The following is a 23,715-nucleotide window of genomic DNA, read 5'->3' on the forward strand; positions in this document are numbered from 1 at the left end:
CAGGATAGAATAGAACAGAACAGAATAGAACAAAATAGAACAGTGCAGAATAGAATAGAATATAGCAGAATAGAATAGAATATAACAGAATAAAATAAGAGCACATACAGAACTTGACTTTCATTATTTAGAAATGAAATTGTCTGTATGTTAGAGCAGATGATTGTGACAGTAATCAATATTAAGTACATGTCATTGCTGAATCAACGCACTGCACAAACAAAGACTGACACAGCATGTTACATTTCGTGATATAAATTATTTATTTACATTTACAGAAAAATGACCCCATCAAGACAATGTAGTAATAACTATTGGAAATAGAACCCAAGATACAGAAGCTGACGTCATCGTCACAACCGAACAGAGAGCTCTATATTAACATTGTGCCCTCTGTCAAAGGTCTCCTATAACACAAGGTGCAAGGCATCACGTGTAGCCCCGAACCCCCCCCCTCCCTCTGACATCCCCACCCACCCCACCACCCTCCCCTCCCGGACCGGACGACACACACCTCATTTAAAGCCCATTACCCTGCTTTGCACTACCCCGATTTTGCTTTAACCCCTCATCTACAAACGACAGACACCGGCTAGCCCGCCTCTACCAAAGCTCACATGTCTAAGACACATTCACACACACTCGTGCACACACACACACTCACACATTCTGTATCCTCAGCAACCCCCCCCCCTCCCCGACACCTCATGGTTCAGTTTGTTCAGAAAAACACTGGGCGGAAGTGACAAGGTGCAAGGAGACACATCGGCAACTGGGAAAATTGGCGGCGGTGGCGACTGATGACAGCGTTGTCATCACTGACTGGTACGCGCCAGCTCTGTCTCTGCTATGCCACCATCCTCCCTGGGCATTCTTAAAGTTCATACTGGGAGAGAGGGCGAGGAGTGAGGGGGGGAAGCAGATCCTAATTTTCGGGGGTTGGCCTACAAGGGGGAACATCTAACGCCACAGCGCTCCGTAAGGTGGAGGGGGACTCTGTCCGCTGTGTCTGGGCTCAGATAAGTCGAGTGGAGGCGCGCATGGTGTTCTCTGAACTGAAGTGGACATTATTCTGCTTCTGCCGGTTGATCCTGTTGGTCCGTGGGCACTTCCTGCACAGGGAAGAGGGTGAGGGATGGGTACAAAGAAACACAAGTTGGAATTAAGAGTATGTGAAAACTTATTCTGGACCCTTTTCCACCAAATAAGCTCTGGTTCTTGAACTGGCTCCATTCAAAATCCTTGAAACCTTGGTGCCATGTAGTGAAACAGCCCAGATTTCCACCAGTTTTAAGTGGAACCATTGTAATTGAGGATGTCACCAACAGAAGGTGCTGTACAACAACCTGTAGCATATGACACGCCAACTTTGGTTCCCAAGGAGAACCTGCTTTCTTTTGGTTCCAATTAGGAACCAACTTTTCAGGTTTATTTTTGGTGGAAATGTTCCAAATGGTTCAAAATTAGGTGCTTGAATTGAGTTCCATGTTGGTGGAAAAGGGCCTTTATTGTAATTTCAGTGAAACAAACCAACATAAATACACTGTAAAAAATTATTTCAGTAGTAGTTGAAGTCAGGCAGTATTTTACATTCTGTTTTAGTAATGCCATTCCACTTTTGTGGATTAATACAACTTGAAATTACACCCCGTTCCCTTAACCTGCTTTTCTTATTTCAGTAAAAGCTAGTCAGTTAGATTTCTCTTACTATTGTGTGTGTGACATTGTGACAACCTCGCCAGATTTTTACCCCCTGCAGCTGAGTCTTCTCTTGGTGACCTGGAATCAAGTAAGTCTAATGGAAGACAAAATTCTACTTTGTGATCGAATAATGTAATGTGTTATATATATGGTCCTCCTGAATTAGTTAAATCGTGTAATTAAGTTGGAAAACTAGAAACTTCTAAGTTGACTTGCCTTAAATTTAAGTTGCGTCAGTGTAGACTGTTGATTATTAAGTATTTCTGACATGAAGAAATTGTTTTCATCTAACCTGTTAACTTGATTTGAAAAGAAAAAAAAACTTTTTAAAGTTGGTCCAATGATTCTCTTTTGTGAGGTATAGTATTACTGTAACAAAGACAGAAACACTATGTAAATCTTTCTTATAGCCCATCTTAATATCATGTCACTTTTGTGACTTCATACTTAATGATAGAAAATGTTGTATTAGTATCTTTACTAAGAATACAATAGTATTCTTTGCAGTATACTTTGCAGATTTGTCTCTAATTGATGTTCAATTTGCAACTGTGCTAACACTTAATTTCAAGGGGTGTGACATGACACTATTATAAGTTGTAATTGTCTGAGATGTCTTTGTTATGACAACTTGACATAATCACTATTTAGCTTTATGTGTATGAGCAACTCTCAACAGAGATGAGAAGAAAGCAAGATGGCTGATTAGCTACGTTCATCATCATTTCTGGAAAAAAACAGTGTTTGTTTTAGAATGTCATTGATTAAGACTTTTTACAATGGGCTTGATGTGTTCATATGTTGTGTCAGCCTTTTGCACGCCCCTTCAAACAAAGCTGTAAAAATAAATAAATATAAAGATGAAATGATTTGTTTTACTTGAAAAAAACATGAATTGGGTTTTCAGCCCTGAGCAGTGCTTGCAGACATCCTCTCAGCCTGCATACGCTCAATAACCTCCACCAATAAGGCAGGGCAACCTGTATGTAGCCTGAGAGGCCAAACCCAGGGCAAAAAAGCCTGCAAAAACTCGCTGCAACATTCACAGCTGCCGGTGAAGCTGAATGACAGGATTTGAAACATAGAATGATTTGGTTAACAGCACTGTATCTCATGCAGTGAAAGCCTTATCGAGCAGACAGTTTTCCAAGATGTGGCAGAATGTCATACACAGGAGGCAAAGCACAGAGATGACCTTTTCCACTCCCACCTGTTTGTCCTTTAAGTGAATGTCAAGTCAATGTCAAGTTATAACAAGTGGAAATCATACAGCTGCAGCAGCATTTATAAAACACAATATCCCCGCCATAGCTCAGTCTGTCCTACAGAGATAGGACACTCCGCACTGACATGTATGGGTTCATTCATTCGTTTACACATCGGCTCATTCAGCAGACTCCACTGTAGCAACTCAGACTGTGATGTATTGTGAACTTTTACAAGGCGGAGTATTTTTATAGTTTTTGCTTTAAATGAATATCGCTGAGCAGCAGGAAACATTAATGGTACTGTAGCTGTATTCACTGTTATAATTCTCCCTCCCTTCTTCTTTATCTTCTCTCTTTACCCTCTCACCCTGCCTCCCCCTTTACAACAGCACGCTCTCTCACTTTGCCCCCCCTCCTCATCATCCTCCTCCTCCTCATCCTCCTCCCTTCCTTTGCTCAGAGGAGCAGTTTTGTCTCAGCCCAAACTCTTTTAAAATCTTTTATTAAATGTCATAAATTGCTTAGGTCAGCCGGAGGCAGACAAGCTGCAGGGTATACTCTGTGTGTGTGTGTGTGTGTGTGTTGGTGTGTGTGTGTGCATGTGTGGGTGGGTTTCTACTGTGAATACAAAACGCCTCTTCAAACACAAGTGTGTATGCTTGCCTACACAGATATCTCTGTGCATCTATGCTTGTATGCACATGCTGCACGTTTTCAGATATGAGTGTGTGTGTGTGTGTGTCTACAGGGAGAGTGACAGCACGTTCTCTCTGTGGTGCAAGCAAGGTGACCTTTCAGCTGTTTCCTCCAGGCTCAGGAGCTCCACAGCCCCCCTTATGACTCCCAAATACACACGACATGGAAAATTCTGCTCCCAGGCTCATTAGTAAGCTGTGTTTGAATGTGTGTGTGTGTGTGTGTGTGTGTGTGTGTGTGTGTGTGTGTGTGTGTGTCTGTGTGTGTTGGGGCATGACTCACCTGGTAATGCAGAGCACCACCACACAGATGATGACCACCTGGAGTGCTCCAATGATAGAGGCGATGAGGACATAGTGCAGTTTGCCAGAGCCTGGCACCACGTAGAGCACGTTGTACTCTTTGATGTCACACTGGGGACCTCTGAAACCCGAGTGACAGCTGAGATCACACACACGCGCACACAGACACACACACAAGTGAGGAGACAGAGAGAGAAAGAGGGAGTCAATTCTCAGGCCTGAGAGACAAGTTAATTATTTCTATTGTTTCTAACTGAATCATCAGCACCTGTTTGGTAAAGATGTTGTGGTTGAACAATGTATCTGAGTGACAGTGTAGCGACTGTGCTTTTGCTCTGCTGTGACTGTTCAGATGAACATGGCCGATAAGTGCTGCAGTGGACAGGGGAATGAGGGACGGAGCAGGTTCACACAAAGCAGCTAAATCTGAAATTCTCTTTTTTGGGGCCTCTGTCCACAATACAGCTGGGACAAGAAGAGTGCAGATCCCTGGAGGCAACAGATGGTGAAGCACCTACTGTAATGCCACCACAATTACCAGATGCAACCAGTGGAAATTTGCAAAGTTTCACCAACAGTTGCTGTTGACCCTGGCTCAAACAATTTCGATTTCAAACTGAAGCAGTTGTTGATCACTTGCAAGAAGTCAGCTGTCAATAGTCGTATGAAACAGTCAAAAAAGGAATTACTGCCACATAGTTGTATGTCTCCACCAACCAGTCAAGCTGCCATTTACATCCATGTCTGGAAGTTGCCACTATACTGACCTGTAGCTTTGTCATAATTTAATAAAGAGTATTTAGTGTATTTTCTGACAAAATGGAAGTTTTCACTATACATGTGTGATTCTGGTGAATAATTTCCAGTGAGAAACATGCTGTCTTCACTGACAGACTATTTTTCACAGAGGAGGACAGATGACTAACGGAGAGCTGAACATTATGATGTCACAATGAAGCTGACCTATGACCGTCTGGATAAAATATTTGATCACCTCATCATTTGATCCTATTAGATATTTGTGTGTAATTTTGTCATAATTAGCGGATGGCAAAAAATGTGTTTAGTGGGGTCACTGTAACCTTGACCTTTGACCACCAAAATCTAACCAGTTCATCCTTGAGTCTAACAGGTCATTTGTGCCGAGTTTGAAGAAATACCCACAAGGTGTTCTTGAGATGTCATGTTGACAACAATGGGATGATCAAAAAAACATAATGCCTGTGGCCATGGCATGTTTTTCAAAGTTTTTCAAAGGTTGTGAACTACAGAGGTCCTTCAGCATTCAGTTATGAAACTGCACAAAAAAGATTTGGCTGATCGGTCCAGTAGTATGTAAGATTAGCTGTAGACAAGTTGTAGGTCTGTTGATCATGTGCACACACACACACGCACAAGCGATTGCATGATCCCCTCCCAGCTTACATCTAGTGAAGATCATCGGCCAGGTTTCTGACAGCAGTGGATATTATTGATAGAGAAGACAAGTGATTCAGTTGACTCACCAGTCTTGTCCTTTTCAGTAACACACTTTTAGCAAAGCTATTTCTACTGCAAAGGTGTGTGTCACAGTGGTTGCAGTGGTAACCTCTTATTTGGCAGTAAAAACACAACAAAATGTAATTTACAGCAAAGTATCTTTAGCTAAGAGTAAAGATATACATTGCAAGTTTCTGTCCACTGGCCAAATGGTTAATGAATGTTCAAATTTTACCTGCTACTACCATTGTTTATTTGGCTGGTGAGTGAAGCAAATCTACCAGCCACTTGCATATTCTATCAGCATTTGGCTGACTGGTGCTAATTTCCCACTGTCACTCCAACCCCAACACTTCACCCCAACAACTGCTCTAAATTAAATATCAAACTAGATTGTTTTTTCCATGACATCTAAAATGACACTTGAGCTTTCCAAAACTGCTTCAAATATCTGCTGAAAAAGAAACCAATGTATTCCAGTGGATAAATCTAAAAGAGTATGGTGATCGAGCATGCTCATGTTTTTGGTGATTGATGAACGAATCAGTTTGCAACTAACGAATGTCAACATGAGTGCTGTCAACTCCAGATAAGTTAACTACCTGAGAGAATGCATGAATATGATATGAATATGCTGAGTAAGTGTCACCAGGATAAAAAAAAAAAAAACATTATTTCATCATACAGCATGAAACGTACACTACAGACTGGAGTCTCTGTTTCGGTGCTTGTCACCTTATCTAACCTCCCTTTTCACCTCCTTGTGGTTGTCAAGCATTATGGTGCATCCCATTTGAACTGAAAAGTTGGAATTCTGAGTTTTCAACAGTATGTTGATGTCTGCCATTTGCTGTACTGTAAATGTAGTATAAAACTCCAGCATCCTTTGTAAGAGAAGGTTCAATTTAAAATTAAATTTGAAAAATGGAAGAAATTAATGTGAAGTAGCTCATTTTTGGGACCATGAACTGAACTCTGTGCTAGCTCTTGTGAAGTGTGAACATGCACAACACTATGTTTAATGATACCAACCTCATGTTGTAGTGTATGATGGGAATAAATAAGGCTTTGGAAAATCTCTGCTTGTATAGGCGGGTTTGGAGTCTGTGAGGCAGTAAAGTTAAGAAGACATCTTTCTGTCTCTTTCAGGCTGTTGCGCAGTGGTTAGCAATTTCACCTCACAGCAAGACGATCATGGATTCGAAACCTGGTTAGGACGTGGCCTCTTGGTCCTCCGGTTTTCCCCACCACCATTTATGCTAGGTTAATTCTCCAGTCAGTGCACCTGGCCAAGGCACTGGCTTAGAACTGGACTTGGTCTGTGGGTAGTCTGACTTAGATGCACTCTGCTGGTATAAACCTGTCATTGGGGGACTTGTTTCAGTCCACATCCACATCTGCAATCTGCATTTTCAAAGTCTCCGGGAAACAAAAACAAATGCTGAGATAGCAGCCTACACACTGAAAATGCCAAATTAGCGCATGGGACAGTAATGTTATGAACGTGAACAAGCTAACAGCTATTACCTTTTCTTTTGCAGTGATGTAAGCATTGTAATGCCAGAACTCACCCCCTGACGTACAGATGTTCCACCAAAACAAGTTCCCCCTGACACTATTTTGCAGCGGCACCATCGCTGCATCCTGGGCTTAGCCCCACCCAAGACAATTGTGATTGGTTTAGCAAACAAACAAACAAGGCTTGCCATTTTTTCCCCGATAATTGAATGTGTATGTGTGGAGCAAGACCTTTGTCCAGCACTGAGCACTGTGGAGGTCTGGCTATGCGAGACTAGTTTTTGGGCTCTGCTCCTGATGCTAGGATGGGTTAAGTGCAGAGGCTAAATCTGATTATATAATTGTACTGTATGATTGTAGCTGACCTTTACCTTTAAAACTAAAAATTATCTGGCTGTACCTTGTCATCTTGAAGCTGACTTGAAGCTGTGATTTGGCTGGTTAAATCACAATTGTAACAAAGCCATGTTGCCTCCTTGACATATGGTGGCTATAATCAACAGTGTTGCCGTCTGCTGACAACAAAAACGGGATAAAGAAAAGGAGATTTTCATGTAGTTGATCAATCAGTGATGATCTTTACAAAAAACCCCACACACCTAAAACAGGTAGTGTGTGTGCACATGTAACTGGTGTTTTTAGACATAGCTGGCTTTGTGTAGTCTGAGGGAGCCAGACTAACACAAACACACACAGACACACAGAGAGAGACTGATGGAGGTGATCTTTGTCCTCAGAGAGGAGCTAAAATGGTCCCCCTTTTAATCTCTCTTTCTCTCTCCATCCACTCTTCTTTACCTGCTTTCCCCGTCTCTGGGGAGGTTGTTACCCACCAACACCTGCATATCCTTGTTTGCTCCCAACATGCACACACACACACAGTCTCCCACACACACACACACACACACACACACACTGAGTCTCCTTCACATTCTCTATCCCTTCGACCTGACAGTGTATAAGATGAACATTGCAACCTTGTTCTGTTTGGGGTTTGTGCTCTGTTTCCACACACATGAACGCACAGACACACACACACACACACACACACACACACACACACACAGACGTAGACTGCTCCCCATAGAGACTACAGTGTATCCATTCTCATTACGGTACCACCTCCGATCACTGCGGCCAGCAGGGGGCAGCAGAGACATGCCACACTCCCTCTGTGTTGACTCTGTTCTGTATGCATGAAGAATGTCTGGCTGAGCGAGCGGGGATGAGCGAGGTTAGAAAGAAAGGAGAGAAATGGAGGGAGCGAGAGATACCAAGACCCCCTGGCTGCTACACTATCAGGCTGTAAAAGATGGCAGACCTGAGTGGCGCACATATACATTCACTGTGTGTGTGTGTGTGTGTGTGTGTGTGTGTGTGTAGGTGGGTGGTGGATTCAATATCATTTGTCATTTTGCATTTATGTAAATATCTGTGCTGCTTGTGTTCAAGTGTATTTTGTGTGCTTATGTGAGTATGTATGTGTAGTGTCACTTGCACCTGTGTGACTGCTGTTCTCTAAGTGTGTGTGTGAAGGGTGTCTGCATTTGTTTTTTGTTGCGTTTTCACGTATTTCTATACTTGTGAGGAATAAATAGGGCCAAATCCTCCAAAGTGAGGCCATTTTGCTGCTCTGTACTTCTTTTTAGAATACACCTCATTCATGGATTGTATTTATGGATCGGCCAGGTAACACTGTTTTCACCAAAGTCACTGCTGAGGTTTGGGAATCACTACAAAACATAACATCTGACGCAGCAAGAAACAAAGCCCCAGGTTAGCTAAACTTAGGAGGGAATACTGAGGTGAATAGTCATCACAGTTCACAGGCTGACCTCCAGGCTTTGTGGTTTCCTGTGCAATGATGGATTAATTCAGACAAGTTTGGACTAAACTTTTGGTTTATGCTGCGTTCACACGGATTCAGGCACATAGACGGCAAACCGGCTCTAATTTTAGTGGATGGGAGCAGATGGAAAAATGAAGCAAGGCCGGCGGAGAATCCAGATGACAGCAACTTAAGTTAAAATATTATAACTTTTTGCTGTCCTCCGTGACAGAATTTATAACCAGATTACATAGTTCCCTCACACAAAGAAAACATATGCAAGACCTGGACAATAACACAATAATAATTTCAGTGACACAATTTTTTGCCCCCCTTGAAAGACACAAAATACTTATTTCATGTTGTGAATTCTTCAGGGTCAGGCATTTTTGTTCAGAGACTTTTATTTTTAAATTATACTTAGAGAGCATGCATTTCTGCTTCTTGTTACTTCACTCACTGTGTCTCAGTTACAGAAACGGTTGTTCAGTGTTTACACAGTCACACAGAGAGCATGCCAGTCTCATTTTACAGCCCTTAAATGCTTTTAGTTTATTCTAGATATCAGTAACAAGTCACATATATGCTGTTAAGAAAAAAAGGGTGGCCAAATGTACAAAAAAGGGCATCCAAGGTATAATAAAACTGTAATTATCCTTTAAAGATGGGGTAAGCAGTTCTGGAGCTGACTGCCAAGTCTCATTCACCAGGTAGTCAAATATTAATGCATCAGTATTTGATGACCTGGGAATAAGACTCAACATTAAACTCTTTCTCCAGAATTGCTTAAAGAGAATAGTTTAGGTTTTAGACAAGAATTAGGACTAATATTACATTATTACCTTTTTTTTCGCCACTTTTAATAAGGCTAGTGTGTTAGCAATCAGTTGCCTGTTTACACATTCAGCAGTGACAGAGCGACACAAGCAAGTCGTGTTTCTGGCTTCCTGATGAATGAAAATCCAATATTCAATCTTGTTTAAACACTGTTTTGGCCTTTACCAATCCCCGTGGGAAATATCTGGCTCTGAAAGGAATAGTTTGGATTATTTTAAGTGGGTGTGCATGAGGTACTTATTGATAGTCAGTATATTACCTACAGTGGTGGTCAGCACGCGCCCCATAAGGAGTAGCAGCAGGAGTACTGGTGTTGGAAGCTAAGCAATGCACTGTCTGGTACTAGTAAAATCAGTGCAGTGTCCTTGATAATGAGATGCTACATCTCAAGGGTCTATCCTTTCAATAAATTCAGTACTGCTGTGGATGGGATCAGTAGCAAAATGTGTTTAAACTTATTAAATATTACAGAATATAGCCAAACATCCCTCTCTCTCACTCAACCAGACTCCATTGACAAAAGCAGCAATTTTATCATGCAGAACATGGAAGTTGCTGGTGTACTGTTGGCACAAAGGGCTAGTTTGTTTTGTGTTATTGTGTGACTTTGGTGTTTTAAAAGGTGAGTTTGGATTCACTGAAGTCTCACAATAACACAAACAAACTGACAGCCTGAGGCAGCGGTACACCAGCAACTCCCATGTTCTGCATGATAAAATTACTGTTTTTGTCAATGGAGTCTGGTTGAGTAAGAGAGCACGATATCTCATATAACTACAGTTTCCTAGCGGAAAGGATATCTGATGACTAAGTAAAGTGGTGAAAATATTCTAAATATAGTGTACAGTGTATAGTGTTGACTTCCATCTATTGTAGGTAATATGCTGACTATCAACTAAGTACCTCATGCAGCCCCATTTCAAATAATTTGAACTATCTCTTTAATTGCTAAAGCGCCATTATGTTCACCAGCTATCTGCTAACTTTGTCTGTCTGTCAGTTTAGTTAGTTTTACAGTGGGTGTATCTGAGCTGTTGTTCAGGATGAATTAAAACAGTAATGTTGCATGTAGCAAAACCAAAATAATGAGCTCAGAGATGCTAAAGATTGAAAAAAGTTGTTAATGCAAAATTGGCTGGAGTTAAGATTAGTGTTAGAGCTGCTTTAAGTGATTATGAGACTGCCTAAATTTAATACTGAAGCCTTTATATAAAGGTCATAAGCAAAGAAATAATTTGTAATAGCTGCCACCGGGTCAGATTCTTCTTGAGAAATGATGAAAAGAGCCTGTGTTCACATTTTCTCAGCCACAGTTAGTGAGTAGTACATTAGCCAGTTATAAAGAAGCAGGGAGAGATTTTTATTTACATAATATTATGTTTGAAATTATATTTTGTGGTTATCACGATGGGAACACTATCTGCTTTTGTCCACAGGGGGCTCCAAAATCAACAAAATATGAAACTTTAAGGTTAAATTTGTTCTGCTGCTGCAAGCAATACTAAAATATTCCATAGCTTCTGGGAAGTCGCTGGATGACACACTCAAGATGCCAGTCATCAGTGACGTTGACAGCAGCATGATGGTGTGTTTGCAGCCAAGTATTATCGTTGGCAGACAGATGACAAAGTGTGGGCTCTCAAGATGAAATCACCAGCAAATCATCATAATGTGTAGGGAAGGAAACACCAACATGCTCATTTAGTAGTGAGAAATCCAGCATGGGATTAATTTGAAGCAGTGCAGCATATTTGACTGGTCAACAGCCGGGCCCACTACTACAGCAGGAGGGATCTCTTAACACTTCCCCCTCGCAGCACACTGGCTTGTATTCATACAAGATAAACAAGCCTGATTAAAAAACATAAATGGGCTCCAGTGCTCGCCTAGCAATTGCTAAATTTTACAACTGATTAGCCATCTCACATTACACGCTTTCTTTTGGTGTGAGTAGATGAGAGCAGGAGAGGGTGGGTGAGCATCAAGATAGAGCCAGTCTGAGTCCTCCTGCTTCATGTAGGATTTTTTATAGCAGTACCAGAGTTACACTGTAAAAACATGGTTGCCAAAACTAGCTTAGATAAATATAGTTGAATTGATTGCTACATAGGAATCAATGTGCTATAGCCCATAATTAGCTTCCACAAAATATAATTCTATTGATTGCTTGCTATTAAAACTCCATTCAGCTCATTATGAGTTAATAATCAATAGCCCCAACTTACTGTGTTGTGCTTAAATTACACCTAATTTTGAAAATAATGCTTGGCTACCTAAATTTTTCAGGGAATTTTTAAATAGACTTTGAAATGGACTTTCAAATAAAAACATATTTAATTATTTAGGCACAGTTAGCCTATTATTGTTTCATATTTTGACTTTTCTTTACAAAATTTAAGTTATTTCTATTACCCTATAATAGTGTGAACAGAAAACACTGGATATCCAACTATATACTAACTTAGAAAATGCTCTTAGACCTAGTTCACTGAGGAGTGATGGATGAATGAATCTGTAATTCCAGAATAATGTGGTTGTAAGAAAATACTGATCAACTTTAGAAGTATAACGTCTTGTCTTGTTGTGTTCTCTGACATTGGCTGGTGACATTAATTCATGATGAAACTTCCTCCTGACCTACCTCTGTTCACAGAGTAAGCAGAGTCAGTATGGAAAGTACTTTGGAATGTATGGTTGTGAAAACGGTAAGTGTTACATGCACAATCATTGTTTCACACGTGATGTACATATGTCACACTAATGTGATGTTATGAGCTAATGATCGATATGATGAATTGATTTGGACCCCGGGAAGATTAGCTTGTGTCAAAGGCACTAGCTAATGGGGTTCCTTCTAAATATATAAATAAATAAACTTTAACCAATTTAACCAGTTCTGCTATCTGACACCTGTAGATACTGGTGGTAACAGCAAGCCAGCAAACTGGTGTTAACACACTACAGGTCACAAATTCTGAGGGCAGCCAAACAAACTATTGTGGTTTTAATAAAGAAGTCAGGCAGTAATTGGCCTTTTCTCATCATTCTGTGAGCAACAGTGATCTGATTTTATGCTGCACACGTCATGAGTCAGCAATCAGAAAAAGTTAAAGGAGCTGGGAGGAGTAAAGGTTGTAGGAGTGCGGCCTGTCTTTATCTAACAGCTCACTGTGGCTGCTCCTTCTTGTTCCATCACTCCCTGCAATTTTTCAGACCTCAAATGATCGTTGTCTTGTTTTGTAGGCGTGTGTCAGTACCAAGCTCACTGACAAACACAATGCAGTTCCTGTGACTATTGCAGACTACTGTTTCTCCAGCTGAATAAACTGAATGTGAAGCTGCATTTTTCCAGGACTTTCACTAGCAGCTATTCTGTGGGCCAGACGGGAAGCTTTGGTGGGCCGAATGTGGCCCATAGCCCGCCAGTTGACCACCACTGCCATCTATTCTGTCCTTGGTTGATTGTGTATCTGTGCTGCCCTGCAAAGGAAAAAGCAGTAACTTCCCAAAGTGCAGAACTGAGAAAAATGACAATAAAGTTTTCTTTTTGTAGAGCCATTTTAAGCTTCCAATATTTCTATCCAGATAAAATAAAGGTTGAATTTTTGCAGTTACTGTAATTGCGAGTCCGTTTTCTCCAAAGTAATACACATTTGAGAGAAGATATTTGTCAGAATATCAGAATGTCTTTAAAAATTATTCTAATTTTTGACAAAAACTGAACTTTTTCCATTGTAGCTATCATTTTCTGATTGTCCTATTCTTATCCAACCCTTGTCCCTGCAAAGAGAGTCATCTAACTGTGTGTCTGTGTGTGTGTGTGTCTGTGTGTGTGTGTGTGTGTGTGTGTGTGTGTGTGTGTGTGTGTGTGTGTGTGTGTGTGCGCGTGCGTCTTACTTGCAGGAGGGCTCAGCCAGGATACTGGGGAACTGACACTCTCCGTGGACGCAGTAGTTTTTGAAGCGATCTGGACAGGGGATGTGCAAGCCGCGGGCCAGCGGATCTTCTTTTTCCACTACTACATAAACACACACACACACACACACACACACACACACACACACACACACACACACACACACAAAATGCATAAATACTGGATGCACATATGCTGGAGGCTGGCTGTGCATATACCTCACTGTGCAGTACAAGAAAGACAAAGACTTTGATATCAGAAGAAGAGATTAATAATAAATGGTAAAAAAGATGCATGAAGTGAGAGAAAAGCCTGAGAGCAACAGACAGAAGTGAAGTGAACAGAAGTGAGTCAGGGCTGATGCATCTTTGAGTGACAGCACGTGTTATTTGACGAATCCGCTGGCGCACATGCACTCACCTGTAGAGGTGGTGAAATGAATCGTTTCTAAGATGCATCATGACGTGGATGTAGAAGATTCTGCATCGATGCAGTGACAGAACATTATTATAGCCTAGTGACGTTACTTCTTATTTCTCGCAGTGGCTGGACAATAAAGTTCTAAAGTTCAAAATAACTTCCTGGTAGCAACAAGCGCCATAGCAACCAGTGCTGTAGCAACGTCGTATTGAACTGTGGGAGAACAGGGCAAGCATGATATGGCAGAGGGAGGTGAAAATCAAGAGCAAGTGACAAAAACGCACCTAGTATTTTGAAAGTGGACACATTTCGGATTTTATGAACTTAGTGGGAAGCATGAACTGGACAAGATGCACACTGTGTGTAAAGTCTGTCAGGCGCCATAAAGAAAACAGTGGACCCAGCCCAGCTAAGAATTGATGAGACACTGTCAACTTTGCTGCCCAACTCTGAGAAAGGGAAGAGAATCATGCAGCCTATGGCAGCTTTCATAGCTAAGGATCTAGGGCCTTATTTTGTTGTTTCACCTCCTGTTGAAGACACTGGAGCCATGGTATATGCTCCAGTCACATAGCCACTTTATAGAAAAGCTCACACCTGCACTCTACAAGTCTAACAACCAAAGGCCAGGTAATGGCGTCAATGAGCCAAGCTAGCTGAATAGCTGTACATTACGTTAGTGAGGACTGGCAGATTTTGTTGCACATGCTGCAAACGAGAGCCATTTATGAGTCTCACACAGGAGCTCATTTGGCGCAGCCACTGTTAAATATCAGCTATCAGAAAAAGATGCAGTGCTGGTGACAGAAAATGCGTCTAACATGATTATGTCAGCTCAAGTCGGAAAATTCCCTCATGTAAAATGCTTCTCCCATACACTGAATCTCCAGGCCCACGCTCTCCAGGCTTCTGGGCAGAGTCCCACGCCTATCTACGTTCTTCCACCACAGCACTACAGCGAACCGCTATCTGAAAGTGAAAGAGAAACGTCTGGGCCTGAAGAATCATAAGCTGATGTTGCCGCAAGGTGGAAAAGTGCATACGACATGGTCAAGAGGTTCTTGGAACAGCAACCTCTGCACTCTCAATGAAACACATGCGTCAAATGCATAGGATGCTGTGAGTGCATTACAGCCAATGAAGGATGCGACCACACTGATGTCAAAATAGAGCAATCCAACAGTGTCTGTCATTGCTTCAATAACTGCACAACTCCTCCAGAACTTGACTGACACCATCGGACACTCACACTCACACAAAACAAAAAGATGCTCATTTTACTGTCATAAGAGGACTAAATAAATCACACGATTAGCAGAATAGTTGGTGATTAATTTAATGATGGATTAATAATCAATTAATCATTGCAGCTTTAATTTAAATACTGTCTTTAATGAATTACACTGCACTGCACTGCATAAACTACTTAAGAGTTTGATGTGATTTTAGTATTTACCGCTGTAAATACTCGTGTTGTCTGCTGCATTCAGACTCAAGTCATTTTTGTGATGTTTGCCACATTCAGGACATTCAGTGCCCTTTCTTTGAGCAGAAGACAGTTGATAGAAGCTGCAGCTAGACTGCAGAGGTATTATTTTGATTTTTGAGGATGGAACAATTTCACACAATTTTATATTACGATTTATTTTATGCTCTGAAGAACTTTATGAACAATAAAAAAGGGAGTTCATATCTATCTGACTGCTTGTATTCACTGGTGAAAACGTAGCCATGTGCAGTAATATAGAAAATTGAGGATGTAATCCATCGTGACGCATCGTGATGCATCGTGATATCGAATCGAATCGAATTGAATCGTTGACAGGATAATCGTAATCGAACTGAATGGTGAGACCAGTGAAGATGCACAGCCCTACTCACCTGTGAGGTCAGTCCGTGCAAAGTGTCCATCTTCTTTGTTCCCGGTTATGATGTCGCCTGAAAAGGCCAAAGAAAACCCATTCTGATCTGATCTCAGGTCAGCAGGCAGTCACAACCTCTCCTATAGCTCCCGCCCCCCTCTCCATTACGGATCACGCACTCAAACTTACGCCAGTGCCAGAAGAGAGGAGTTGAATGTGAATCATCGCCTCAACAAAAGGTTCATGTGGAGTGTGCTCCTGTCTGGTTAATGCGTATAAATGTGAACTATTCTCTTCGAAAGTCGGAACCCACCCCCCTCATGTATTACACACGAATAAAGGGCAGAATGGAGCAGAGCCAGGTACAAAAAGATCAGAGGGAATAATGCATTTTTGCTCACCTTATTGATGCTACATTGAATTCATTTTTTCATAGTGGCTAGACAATACGTCCTTCCAATCATTATCATTTTATTGCAATTGATTTTTTTTTTCAGTGGTCAGTGAATTTATTCCCCCAGAGTGAGTCTGTGAGAGAATTTCCCAGGTTTATCATGCAAGAAATATGTCTGGATCTGGGACTTTTAATTCATTTTTCTTATTTATTTGCTTGTAGAACATCAGAGGAAAGAAACAAAGCAGCGTTTGAGCGAGATCAGAAGCTCGACTCTTGTATGTATGTCATCCACTTTAGGAAAATCAAATATGAGACTAAATGAATTTTAAGGCAAGTCAGAGGGGAGACGCTACGAACTCAACAAGACTGCAGCTACAAAAACTAACCCCCCCCCCCCCCCCCCCCTTTCATTTTTCCCACCTCCACACATTGATCACAACTTGAGGTCTTAATGACACACCTGACATTATGAGCATCTCCAGCATCCAACAATAGCAGTTTTGCCACTGACCTGGTTATATGTATATACACATCATATTAGAGCTGCAACGATTGATCAAATAATTGATTATTAATCAACAACTATTTTGATAATTGATTAATTGGTTTGAGTATAGTATAGCATAGTGATATTTGCAGTTGGTTGTAAAACTGTTCAAGTATCAGATTGTGCAGAAACGTAATTAGGACTACACACCCAGAAGCTGTATGAGTGGCATCATGACTTTCTCCCTCCTTACGCTAATGTTAACCGCTGAAGCTACGATTCCTGTGTGTTTTTGTTGCTGGATGTATTCACCCAGCAACGGGTCTTACTCTGTCTTTATTTTCACGGCTCATAAAAGCGCCAGGAGTCACTGGATCAAACGCTTCAGGTAAGATCATGTTATGCGGCTCAGCGAGACTGGTTTGTGCAAGATGAGAGATGTAGTTCACTGAGCGACAAACTAAGACCTGTAATTATGTTTTAAATTGACAAACAACATAGTTCAAATTTGTCTCTCACCTTAGACTAATGTTGATATTTTTTCCAAATTTAGGTCCCGTAGGGCACACTGGAAGGGGTGTGACTTAGGCGCTCTGTTTAGACTATGTCTGACATTTTGATTGACTCTAGTTTTCAAAAGTCAAACCACTACAGGACAGACAACTTTCTAAAATCTGTCTTTTATCCAGTGGCTGTGCAGGTTAACCTGTCATCATCTTTGATACCCTCCACCTAACGTGGAAAACTGCACCCCAAAGTCACAAGTCACGCAGGATTTATGTGGGATATAATGGAAACTGCCAAAAAGAAAAGGAAACGCAGCTACAACAAATACTTATCTATTGTCTGTTACAGTCATTCCTGAAGACTGGGTCGAGACCCACAGGTGGGTCAGAGGAGATTTTATTTGGGTCGCCAAATAAGTAAAAGACTGTGGAAGAAATTCTGTGTAATATTTTACTGATGAGAGGAAAAAACAAGAGCAATTCCTCCTGAATGCACTTATTTTGTCTCATTATGACATAGGCCAAAATGTCCTATATTGCTTTCCTGATGAGAAGAAATAAAAACAATGAGATGACCTGTTAAGTCAGCCAAATGTATTTATTTCTCATTTATAAAGTATTTATCATGTGTACATTTTAATAACATGTGTCAAGATAATATAAGGTGATGTACAAATTAGCCTCTTCCCAAGATTTATTTATGAGGCCTATTGTGAATTGGGTCGCAACTGTTTGTCACTTTTAAAAAGTGAGTCCTCAGCGAAAAAGTTTGTGAAACACTGGTCTATTGTGAGCTACTGAATCTAGTAGAGGGCAAAGTATAGAGATGATATGAGCTATGGTGTAGAATAGGAATGTTTATCATTTTATATCAAGATGTTAGATATTATAAATATTTGGTTTGGTAGGATCTGATCACTTGAGCCATGAATGTTCTCTTGCATTTCATCTTGTAATGCAACTCAACTAATCACATTTGTGCAAGGAAAGACAGACACAGGCAGAGCAGAGCAAAGTCTCGGAGAGTTGCAAGATCTAAAATAATATTTTTTGGGCTTTTTATGCCTTTAATTGATAGGAAAGCTGAAGATATGACAGGAAATGGGGAGAGTGAGTGGGGGAATGACACACAGCAAAGGGCTGCAGGCTGGATTCAAAAGCCTCTGCAGAGGACTTTCTGTACATGGGACGCATGCTCTACCAACTGATCTACCCAGGTGCCCCAAAACAAAATTATTTTTATCTAAACTTTTTCAAGCACTGTCCTGATTGCGCAACTCACTGATTATATTAATTGTCCCCACATAACTTGGGCCACTGAGCAACTCTAACTGTTGCTCCTGAGGTGAAGCAAGTGCATACATGAAACAAAAAAAAATCTTGGGCTTAAAGGGATAGTTCAGATTATTTGGTGTGGGTTTCTACAGCTGGTCACCCCGTTTGGAGAAGCCGACAGGAGCACCAGCATGGACGCTGCTGCGGACAGGGTTAACAGCAAAAGTTATTTTAGCTGCTTAAAAAAGATCCATCTAAAAAAAAAAAAGCAAAAAAAAAAAAGTCAGTATAAGTGTACGCTATATTTGGAATAGTTTCACCACTTAACCTTGCTGTCAGACTGCTTTTTCTGACAGAAACTGCTGTTATTAAAGCCAAATATCATTCTCTTCAAACCAACCAAACACCATTGGCAAAATTAGTAATTTAACCTCACAGAACACCAGAGTTACTGATCTGTTGCTGCCACTATCTGTCAGTTTGCTTGTTCTAATGTGTGACTTTGGTGAATCTGAACTATCCTTTTAAAACACCAAAGTCACACAATAACAGAAACAATCAGATCAACACCATGGTAGAGCAGCGACTCCCATTTTCTGTGAAGTAAAATGGCTGATTTCACCTATGGAATTTGGTTGGTTTGAAGAGAGTGATATTTATTTTACATAACAGTGGTTTCACATCAGAAAAGGCTGTCTGACGGCAAGTTTAAACAATGAAAATATTCCAAATATGACTTAAACTGATACTGATTTTTTTTTGGGGGGGGCATACCTTTTTTTAAGAGCCTGAAATACCTTTTGCTGCTGACTCTGTCCACAGCAGTATGATTGTTGAGATTCCTTGCCTCTCTGCCTCTCCAAACTGGGGGTGATGGGCATCTGCTGTAGCTAATACAACCCCACATCAAATAACCCCACTATTCCATTCATCAGTGGTTTTATTGGTTTACACTGATATGAGGACACAAAACCAGGACTATTTCCAGAAAAACAAATATAACAATATCCAATAATATGACAAGTGACACATAGGGAAATATTATAAACCAGCTATGTAAATATCAAGATATCACTTTTAATCCTGGCTAACAAGAAGTTTACTGTTTCACACTTTCTAAATCTCTTATTTTCATGACATTTGTTTTTCCCTGATTGAAACAGAGAGCATGGAAGCAAGATCGAATCGATCAGGGTGGTCTGACCCACAGGGTGTAACATGGGGTAATACAGATTTCTATTTGTGTTGCAGGGCTGCTTAGTCCTGATTGCTTTACTCTCCATTACTTCTCAAAGCCCTTCATATTGGCTCTTGCATCTCGATCAATTGTCCTGTTTGTCCCGGGTGGACGTGGAGCCGATCAAATGCTTGCAAATGTACTCATAACACAATACGACTGAGGCTTGAACATATCCCTGGATATGTTTCCACCTGATGAGTTTCAGCCCCACCTTTCAGTTGCACAAAGAAAATCAGTTGATATGAGGAGAAAATAAAATAATAAATGGCCAGTTCTTGAGAACTGGGACAAATCATGTAATTCCATAAAACTGTTTTTAAAAAATGTATTCTTTAGGGACTTATATATATGAAATTTATGAAGCATTTTGGTCTGCTTTCATTTTTTTTAAATTTCTAAACTATATATTTATGTGTATTTATCACCCATTCTTGAGAAATGGAAAAATCATCAATCAAAAAATAAAACAATTCAAAAATTAATACCAGCACACAGTTTTTTAAGGATTTTAAATATATATATTTAAAATTTAGGGAAATACATACATATATATGTATATATGTATATATATACATATATATGTATATATATATATATATATATATATATATGTTTATATATATATATATATATATATATATATATATATATATATATATATATATATATATATATATATATATGTGTATATATATGTACAGTCCCTGACAAAAGTCTTGTCACTTCTTGTCACTTATCCTAGTTGTGGGAACAACTTATTTCTCATGCAGATTAATATTTTTCCCCCTCACCAAGGGCTTGCTCAAGGGGGCATGATGTGACTTTTCTGCCTCCATCTCTGGCAGACTGTTTCTTTGTTGTTTGAGAAGACAACACAACGCAGCCTGAGGAACAGCAAGTTCTACTGCTGCATCTCATTGGATCGTTTCTGGGAGTTTGTCGTAAGATGAGGTAGCTGGCTGGAAGGAGATGGGCTACCATGGGGTAAAGTATCATGGGAGTTAAGAATTTCTGTGATTATAGAAATGTTTTCAACATGTTGTTATAGATGAAAAGACTCAAAATTCACAGTCAACAGACTACTTGATTACTATAAGCTAATTATTTAAGCAACATCTGTATATGAGTGATTCTGTCCCAAGTGTTTTGATCCATAGAATCATAATCAGAAATCTTTATGGCTCCCCAGTGGAAATAGTTGATGTTACAGGTGCTCCCATTCAAAAATAGAAATATATACACTAACAGTCAAAAGTTTTAGAACACCCCAATTTTTCCAGTTTTTTATTGAGAATTATACAGTTTAATGTCTCATTGTACTAAGTAAGAAATAAGCAATTGAAGTTAAAAAAATAAATCATGGAATCAATTTATAAACCAAAATGTATTCTAAACTTTTGATTCATCAAAGTAGCCACCTTTGGCAGATATAACAGCTGAACACACTTGTGGCATTTTTTTCTACAATGGAAATCAAATATTCTTCAGAAAGTTCTTCCCAACTCTGTTGCAGAAGTTCCCATAAATGTGTAACACTTGTAAGTTGCTTTGCTTTCACTCTTCTGTCCAGTTCATCCCAAACCAGCTCCATGGGGTTTAAGTCTAGAGACTGTGTTGATCACTCCGTGTTTTCAAGCTTACCATCTTGTTCTTTTTTCCTAAGGTAGTTCTGGTATATCTTGGACTTATGTTTTGGGTCATTATCTTGCTGTAGGATGAATTCCTGACCTGTTAGGTTCATACCAGAGGTTACTGCATGGTGCTGCAGAATGCTGTGGTAGTTGTTTTGGTTCAGGGTGCCTCTCACTCTGTACAAGTCACTGACCCTGGATCCAGAAAAACAGCCCCAGACCATCACACCTCCTCCTCCATGTTCGACAGTTGATGTCTCACACTGAGGAACCATCCTTTCGCCTACTCGACAGCATACAAAAATCCTGTTTGATGAACTGAAGATTTTAAATTTTGATGAATCAAAATTTGAAGATTTCATATTTTGATTCATCAGTTCATAACACCTTCCTCCAGTTGGCAGTGTTTCATGACCCAGGCAAGCCTCTTTTTCTTATTCTGATGTCTTAACAATGGCTTTCTTGCTGCAACCGACCTGTCAAACCTGCAACTTGAAGTCTTCTCTTCACAGTTTAACCTGAGACTTGTTTACTACGACCACTATTAAGCTGTACTTGAAGCTGTTGTCCTGTGAGCCGCCTATCACACAAGCTGTTGACTCTCAGAAACTTGTCTTGTGATTCTGTTGTGGTTTTGGTTCTGCCAGACCTCTCCCTGTCAGAGTTTCCTCCAGTTTCTGAGTGTCTTTTGATGGTGAAGGAAACTGTACTCACTGACACCTTGACTTTCTTCACTTTTTCTCTGTAGGAAAGTCCTACATTTTTAAGTGTTATGATGGTCTTCTCTTCCATTGGTAATTGCCTTTTTCTCACCATTTTTATAGCAACACACCACTTTCTGCACTACAGTACTGTTCAAATAATGCTCATGAGGATATGGTACCACAGTGTGTTCAAATACTACTTTTATGCAGACAGAGAGGGTTGTAAGGAATCAAGAAAAGTTGGGACACCTGTAGGAATTGGTAGCACCAACTTTCAAGGCTTAATCAACCTCTATTGCTGCAGAACACCTTTAAGTTGTTAACACATTTCTTGGTATCTGAGCCTTACCATTTTTTTAACCTCTGGCAGTTCACCACTTACCTTTGTACCATTTCAAGCTATTCATTGGACTTGAACTTCTTGAATTTCAATAAAAAACTGGAAAAACTGGGATGTTCTAAAACTTTTAACTGGTAGTGTACATATATATATATATAGAGAGAGAGAGCATAAAGAATTATAAGAATACAACAACAAACATGATTAAACTTTTTCTGCAGTCCACCTCCTGTCATGTTGCAAACAATATAAAATGCTCTGTGAGAAGTACAAAGCACAAATACCATATTTAAAATGGCTTACATACAGCTCTACACCTCGCCTTCATTTAGTACTCAAGGATTTGTGAATTTGTAAATAGGCTCCGCCCACTCCACACAACCCAAGCCCACCCCTACCCCTAATTTTCTGCACCTGGCTTCTCCTCTGTTCTGCTAGCTACTGGTGGGCTGAGTATTGCTGCTATTGATATGTACAGCTCCACCCTCTCCATGAACGGGATTGGTTCCTTACATTTATGACATCATATACCCAGCCTGACTGGATCCGTTTTTTTGAGACTGCCCTCACTGCAGTTTCAAAGCAAGAAATGCTCAGACTTGGTGTTTACTGCTTATTTCACTCCTGATATGTCTTGTAAGACATGAAAAGCACCACATGAACATGTTAAGGCTAAAAATATGATTTTACACTGGAGGGGTCTTTAAATTCTTTGACTTTCTGTGTTCTGACAGAGCTGACAGAAGTTCTCAGCCACAAAAAATGCCATTTAATTTTAAAAAAACATAATCGCTAGGAGTTTGGCCTGTTACAAGGTTTAAAAGCCAAGAGTTTGATCTTTTAAAACATATTTTTCCAGCATAATTGAAGAGCGAAAAAATCAAAACACCCTCAAAATACTGTTTTGTCCCAATTCTCAAGAATGAGTGATATATAAGAATAATACTTATGTGCCTTTGTTTTCTCCCGTGTGGATTAGCTATATGACTCAGTTTAGGGATTTAACCAGAGAGATTAATAAAATAACTTTATCCCTGGGACCGTTACAAACAAATGCTGCACCCAAATAAAAGATACTACACTAAAAAAGGGGCGGATTACCATTGAGTAAAATTATCAATAGTCATAGCAGAGAAGGCTGTGCAGGGTTTTGAGGATTATCTTTGCACACTATTCCGAAAAATATAATGGAGTGAAAATATTTGCAATCACGAAATGTGTTTGGGTCTGCGGCAGGAGGGAGATATACAATCATGCTGTCTGCATTTAGCTCGGCGAGCGGCCTCATTTGCCTCCATGGCCTCACCTCGACTTGAAGTGAACACCTGCCAGACAGATTGACGGCTTCCCCTCGGAGCGTGTGAAGGC

The 23,715-nt window shown here is 40.3% G+C and overlaps 1 protein-coding gene across 3 annotated transcripts in view; it reads right to left on the reverse strand.

Moving 5' to 3' along the window:
* Positions 1 to 496: 496 nt before the first annotated feature.
* tmeff2a (transmembrane protein with EGF-like and two follistatin-like domains 2a) overlaps positions 497 to 23,715 on the reverse strand; it is a 210,073-nt gene continuing 186,854 nt past the window's right edge. The window contains exons 7-10 of one of the 3 annotated variants that reach the window (XM_084724264.1): positions 15,787 to 15,843; positions 13,467 to 13,584; positions 3,888 to 4,046; positions 497 to 1,112 (exon numbers count right to left, since the gene is read on the reverse strand). In XM_084724264.1, the coding sequence (XP_084580390.1) occupies positions 1,016 to 1,112; positions 3,888 to 4,046; positions 13,467 to 13,584; positions 15,787 to 15,843 (431 nt within the window). In that variant the 3' untranslated portion in view covers positions 497 to 1,015. Of the gene's footprint in view, positions 1,113 to 3,887; positions 4,047 to 13,466; positions 13,588 to 15,786; positions 15,844 to 23,715 lie in introns of all 3 variants that reach the window. The other 2 variants (XM_084724262.1, XM_084724265.1) reach the window with 2 other exon arrangements.

This window comes from Lutjanus erythropterus, chromosome 8 (genome assembly GCF_056507025.1).
Source record: "Lutjanus erythropterus isolate fLutEry1 chromosome 8, fLutEry1.hap2, whole genome shotgun sequence".
NCBI classification, from domain to species: domain Eukaryota; kingdom Metazoa; phylum Chordata; class Actinopteri; order Lutjaniformes; family Lutjanidae; genus Lutjanus; species Lutjanus erythropterus.